Source organism: Carya illinoinensis, chromosome 3 (genome assembly GCF_018687715.1).
Source record: "Carya illinoinensis cultivar Pawnee chromosome 3, C.illinoinensisPawnee_v1, whole genome shotgun sequence".
Lineage (NCBI taxonomy): Eukaryota > Viridiplantae > Streptophyta > Magnoliopsida > Fagales > Juglandaceae > Carya > Carya illinoinensis.
Window position 1 is genome coordinate 27,276,233 of NC_056754.1, and position 6,268 is coordinate 27,282,500.

General features: G+C 38.6%; 1 protein-coding gene across 4 annotated transcripts; it reads right to left on the reverse strand.

Moving 5' to 3' along the window:
• Positions 1–1,104: 1,104 nt before the first annotated feature.
• On the reverse strand, positions 1,105–5,935 carry LOC122304000 (putative ubiquitin-conjugating enzyme E2 38). Of its 4 annotated transcripts, none has more exons than XM_043116009.1 (7): positions 5,739–5,934; positions 4,404–4,469; positions 3,747–4,313; positions 3,420–3,483; positions 2,970–3,109; positions 2,560–2,871; positions 1,105–1,712 (listed from the first exon to the last, which is right to left on the reverse strand). In XM_043116009.1, the coding sequence occupies exons 1-7, from the start codon at positions 5,811–5,813 to the stop codon at positions 1,455–1,457; spliced, it is 1,482 nt and encodes a 493-aa protein (XP_042971943.1). In that variant the 5' UTR covers positions 5,814–5,934; the 3' UTR covers positions 1,105–1,454. The 4 variants fall into 4 exon arrangements, with proteins under 4 accessions (XP_042971943.1, XP_042971945.1, XP_042971942.1 ...); XM_043116011.1 differs by lacking the exon at positions 5,739–5,934 and adding an exon at positions 5,172–5,262; XM_043116008.1 differs by lacking the exon at positions 5,739–5,934 and adding an exon at positions 4,752–5,134.
• Between the last annotated feature and the right edge of the window lie 333 nt (positions 5,936–6,268).

The following is a 6,268-nucleotide window of genomic DNA, read 5'->3' on the forward strand; positions in this document are numbered from 1 at the left end:
AAACCATCAAGCTGCCCCTCAACTGAAGTGTGGCAGGCCCCTTCACCAAACTGGTTTAAGATCAATTGGGATGGGGCAGTGGATAAGGCAGGAGAAGTAATTGGAATAGGAGTGGTAGTAAGAGACAGTGACAATCAGGTTATTGCCACTTTGCGACTAAAGAAACAGATTTATCCAGATCCTCTCCTAGCAGAAGCGTATGGTGCCTTACAAGCAGCCAAATTTGGCCTAGACCTTGGTTTACAACAGGTCATCCTTGAGGGTGATTCTTTGCAAGTCACAAAAGCCCTACAAGAAGGAAAAGAAGCGAGGTGTAGTGCTAGCATGTACGTGTGTGAAACAAGGTCATGTCTTTCATATTTTGCAAATTGGAAAGTTTCTCATGTTAGGAGAAATAGTAACATTGTAGCTCACTTACTAGCAAAAGATGCTCTTACTTGTCCAGAGTTAATTGTTCCAGAGTTAATTGTAACAATAAAGGAAGCTCCTCCATGTATATTATCATTTTTATAATTAAATGACAGAAAATATACCCTTTCAAAAAAAAATAATAAGTCGACTGATACGTGTAAAAAGAAACTGCGAGTTCCCCCGGCATACAACCGGGCAATGGAGCAGCCTTTTTTTAGTGCTTTTTTGAGGCTCCTCATAGGCTTGCCCCCTGTTCTTCAATTTCAGCATTTTCGTCGTCGTTGTAATCTTAAATAACAGTTGCCTATTTTCTATTTTGTTTTTTATTTTTGTCTAGGAACGGATCCAATTCCAGAGAGAATCGTCACTAATTCTTAGCATTCCCCATATGTTCAAAGCTTTAGATTCTGTTTGGACAGTGAATTAAGATGATTTGAAATAAAAGTTGAATAAAATATTTTTAAAATATTATTTTTTTAATATTATTATTCTTTCAAAATTTAAAAAAAAAAATTTATTATATTTTATGTAGAAATTAGAAAAATATGTAATAATGAGATAAGATGAAATATTTTTTATATTCAAACCGGGTCTTTTCCACCAAATGCAGCGTGAAATGTTTTACCCAAAATGGAGTTGAGAGGCCTCTAATCTCGAGTTAGGGTGCAGATCCAGAATGTCTAGCCCCAAGCAAACGCAAAAACACGACTGCATACATCCTTAATATCTGGAAGGCTAAGCTCCTACATCCCGTGCATTTACGATTAATAGTTCACACGGGCGTATTAGCATGAATGCATTCACTCATTTAGAGGCGTGCAGCAAACTAAATCCAATAGAAACTCTTCCATCATCCCCGAATTGACCAATTATATAAACAACTACCTGGAACCCAGATGATAGTAGAGACTGATGGTCCAATCCCATCCAAAATTGCGACCAGAAAGGCACCTGCTATACGTCGATTCTAACATTGGTTTCACCCACCCTGTACATAATTTGATCTTGTAGCCTTTCTCAAGCTGTCAGCTCCGCCTGTGATTTTATGCCAGAAGGCGAAATTGCTCAATGTCTGTCGACCCGTTCTTGGTGAAGTTTGTGATGAGCATATTTATCATCTTAGCCAATGTCGACTTGAAGTCACTTGACCTGCGCTTTCCATCATCGTCCTGTGCTCCAGCATCATCGCGTGCTCCATCATTAACGGACCCTACAGGAGCCCCTTCCATATATGCTTTACATGCAACCAAAATATCACGTGCTCGATGTTGAAAATGACCAGCAACAAAGTCCTCAAAATACTGCAAATAAAGTCAGATGAGAGTTGGATATCGCAAAACGCTGCAAAGTCCTCAAAATGCTGCAAATAAAGTTCTCCACATGTATAGACTGATAAGTGCATAGCTCACCCATGGGATCATCTATTGAAAAGCAAAATATAAGAAGGGAAAGAACTTCCAAGAAACTGATGATCCTTGTAGAAATGGCTTCAGTGCACTGAAGATCAAGGTGGAGGGTGAGGTTATGGTTCAAGATCCACTAGGTGGGGGGTAACCCTATTGATCAATTATGCGTGTGTGTGAGAGTGTGTGTTCGTTCATTTATTGAGTGACAGGTATCTGAGGAGCTGTTGATTGGGGTGAAAGGCTCCCTGCCATAAGCCCGAGTGATCTATCTCCATGAGAGCCAAAAAGGAAGCCCAGAGGGGCACCAAATTGATATTATCTATGAGACTTCAACTCTAGCGGTTAAGTGGTATTCAGCAGCAATTAATCAAAGTGTCAAAATGCCTACCATGTGCTCATTGATGAATCAATAATGCCAAAGACTTTGTAATTAGGTTTATAATTTTTAAAGCTTTGCAATGAATTTATTGAAACATATGTGATCTTTCCAGGATTCTTGGTACTCATTTTTATCCTCTAACCTTTTTATAAATGAACTAGACACAGACCTTGATAGGTATGATCATGTCTGCTAAATAGCTATCCTGATACCCAATATTTTTCTCATACAAATAGAGCCTGAACAAATTAATCCAACCGTGCATCCAAGTAAATGCAGATTGATGGATAAACAAAACAAACGAAACTAACATTCAAGGAAAAAAGCTTAAATTGCTAACTGAGACAGTTGTCACAATTGTACCTTTGGTGGTCGCCTCACTGTGTATATCATCGTCTTCAAGGATAGAATAAAAGCATTGTCATTATACTCCATTGATCTTCTTTCACCTTCTGCCCCAACATATGTTGTTTCATAACCAGGTTCATTAAAGAAGGGCTTCGCATTCAGAATCAGCCCTTGTATAGACACCAAAACCTGTAACATGGTTGATTTCTCTGGGATCCACATCTCATTCTGTTTCCCAGTCCAGGTGCCCAAAAGACTCAGGCAGACTTTCCCACAATCATACAAATTTGGGTTCAGTCGAAGGCCACCTGAATAGTAGTACACCATCTGAAAGAAAAAAGCTCACGGTTTCTATCATCAAAACAAGATTAGGATTACAGAAGATTAGGATTACAGAAGTACAGGCATCATTACCAAGTACATACCGGTGGTGAGCTGGGATATGTAGTGGGAAAGAGGCAATCAAAGACAAAAAGGCCATCATGGTAAGGAGTGCCTGCAGGTCCAATTATAACAGCCCTCAAAAGTTCCATTCTTGCTTCATAAGCTCTAACAAATATTGTATCTGCAGAAGTAGAATTTGTAGAGGGAGGGAGAGATGAGTCAGCTGAAGAGATTAATAAACATGTGACCACCAGAAAAGACGGTTCTCCAAAATAAAACAACTTCCTTTTTCTATCACACGTTTAATGCTTAATGTTTTTCTTTTATAAACAAAATGAAATTTCTTATGATATTAATTTCACCTTGGCAAATGACCAGAGACTAATAGTCTAAATACAGAAAATCTTAATTAGTAAAATAGTCCCAATATATTCCTGAGGTGTATTATTATTATAGAACAATCTTTATGCATATGAAGAGTCAGAACTCACCAGGTAAATTCTTCTCCAGTATTTTCCACTCCTCCTGGATTCTCTTTGCCCAATTCTTGGGTGGCTATCAACAAAGAGACAAACCAATTCATACAAGAAACACATAAATACTGATATTGTTACACAATAATGTGTGGGCGGGGGGCGCACTGGTGTGTGTGCATGCATGTGCAAGTGTGTGTCTTTGTGTTCGTTGGAGAGAGACACCCCACAAAGAAAGAGCAGTACAAAATGTAATTTTTTTACATATAAGTAAATGCACAATGTAAAATTACATCCTTTCCAAAAGTACACAACATAAACATATCTATAGGTAACTTCCATCACCTTCCCATCTGAGAAGCCCATGCGGCTAAAGTGATGATCTGAAAAGTCATCCACAATGTCAAATTGCTTAAACTGTTGCAACTTTTGCATGACAGCATCCTCATTTGCTTCTACTTTCTCCTTTAATTTTGAATCTGCAGGAATGGATGAACTGCTGGTAGCAGCTGCCTGCTTTTTGCTGTCTGGAATGTCTGAAATAGTTAGAGTCCTTGTTGAAGGCGGTATATTGGCACTTGAATCCCGGTCGTTCAACCAAGGAAGAGGTGCCTCTACACCAGGAGGAAAGTCCACCTTATCAAATTGATATTGCATGCCCGTATAACCATCATCATACAAGAAATCATCATTGTCATCATAATCAGAAACATAATCATCATCTTCAATAAAACCAGCATCATCTTCCCCAGCACCAGTGCCATCCCCATCATCGTCATGATATGTTATATCGGAATTGGAACTACGAAGATTGTTTGAATTGAGTGATCCTGGTGCAGAACTCTTCAGGTGATTGACACTGTCCGGGGATCCTACTACAGCAGAATTTCCAGGATCACTGGCTGAAGCATCCTGGAGAAAGTAGAAAATTAAATACCTAACGGCACAAGTAATATCAGGTAAAAGGAAGCCTATCAGCAAGGCACATGCTTAACCATGTACCTTAACTTGGTCTTCCAAGGTCTCATCATAGGTTATTTTTGTTTTCCCTTTGCTGCCCATGTTGATCTAAACAATAAAATTGTTTCATGAGTATGTAGGATATTATGAAAGAATAAATTTTGTCCCAAATAGGAAAATCAACTAAACATGCCAACAGAACTCAAAGAAAGATTCCAAAAGTGCACCGTAATCATTAACTCAGGAACAGGAATTATACCAGTGGCAAAGGTGTGTTTTGCAAGAAAACACGGTATGGTCTGGGAGAAGCTAAGAAATTTGTATGCTTAGTTTTATCCCACATAGGAAAAAAAAAAAAAAAAACCATAAAGTGGATAAAACAACAATTACTCTCTTTAGTCTGCTAGATTCACGGAGGTAAAGAACTCGCTGTGCAGAGCAACTGGTCAAAACATCAAAAAGCTCAAGCATGCATATGCACACTGGAATGGGAGTGACATTGAACTGTCTTCTAGATCACCATCAAGGATAACCAGCAATCGGTTGAATCATTTTGCCCTTCAGAGTCCGCACATTAAGCAAGCATGATACTAGAAATAAAGGGAACATGATTTGGAACTTTCATCGGATGCCTTATATCACCTTGACCTTATAAATGATTTGACTCTAATACTGTTTCATACATACAAGATAAAGATTATAACATAAAGCCCAAAATCACAGAAATAAAGCATGCTTAACGAGTATTCCCTGCTCTCAAATCATTCTTCAATATGACTCCATGATACAAATGACAATAATATCAAGTACCCTTTGGCGGTTGAAAGTTCGGGGAAAAAGACTTTTGCTGGTTGCTTTGTAAGAGAAAAGAGATTTGAATTGATCTCCAAGAGGTACTTTAGTAGGGTTTCAACGCCCCCGCCCCCACCCCCACCCCCACCCCCCCCTCCCCAACAAACAAAAAAAAAAAAAAAAAAAAAACCCCTTCCCCCCGACCTTTTTACCTCAACTTTCTTAGCAACCAAACAGCGGGACTTTTGACTTCCATTTCCTCAACTTCCTCAGGAACCAAACAAAACCTTACAAAATGCATGACATCAATTGCAATAAGCCAACAAAATCAACGAACAAAAACCCATAAAGTTCAAAACAAGTATAGATCATAAGCATCACCAGGATCAAAATGAAAAACACCAAACCAGCCCCACATAAATTAACAAGCTTAACCGACCAAACAAACCCAAACCCAGTAATCGTAAGCCGAAATAAACCATCTTTCCTAATAACAACACAACCGATCAAAGGTCCATCGAATCAAACCAAGATCCACCAATCTAGAAACCAACGTCAACCACGGAACAAAATGAAAAAGAATACCTCGTCGTGCTTGGGTTTCTTGGAGATCAAAGTCTGGGGAGTTCCAGAGGCGCAATCCTCCACTTCAAGATCCATTTCCGTTGTAAATACCTCTCCAGATATTATAAATAGAGAACAAAAAATAAAAATAATATTAAGTGAGAGACCAAAGTTGGAAAGAGAGAGAGTTCAGTCCGGCTAGCCAAAGTTTGCTACCGTATGAGGGAAGGGAACTATTATTATCTCCTACGCCGAAGCGGAACTCGCACTGAACTCGCCAGGTGGCATTTGTTCATTCGCACGATCAAGTTTTGGGGGAGAATGTCATGATTTCGCCAAGTGGGCAAGTATGAATGGTGCATAGTTTACATTATAATGAGATCGAGTGTGATTTATTACTGTTAAGTGGATCCCATAAGAAATACCAAGATTACCCCCTTCGTTTTCTCTTGTCAAACTTAATTTTCTGATAGTTATTTTTATTTTCAAAAAAGGTATTTTAATACATTTTTATCATTCCATAAATAGATGAAGAATATTTTTATAAAATA

Excerpts from the sequence above, each read along its gene's own strand:
- LOC122304000 (XM_043116008.1), bottom strand. The coding sequence starts at position 4,832 with ATGCTTGAGCTTTTTGATGTTTTGACCAGTTGCTCTGCACAGCGAGTT. Across the intron at positions 3,484-3,746 it reads TGGGCTTCTCAGATGGGAAG|CCACCCAAGAATTGGGCAAA; the intron begins GTGATGGAAGTT and ends CTTTGTTGATAG. Across the intron at positions 3,110-3,419 it reads ACTGGAGAAGAATTTACCTG|ATACAATATTTGTTAGAGCT; the intron begins GTGAGTTCTGAC and ends CTACTTCTGCAG.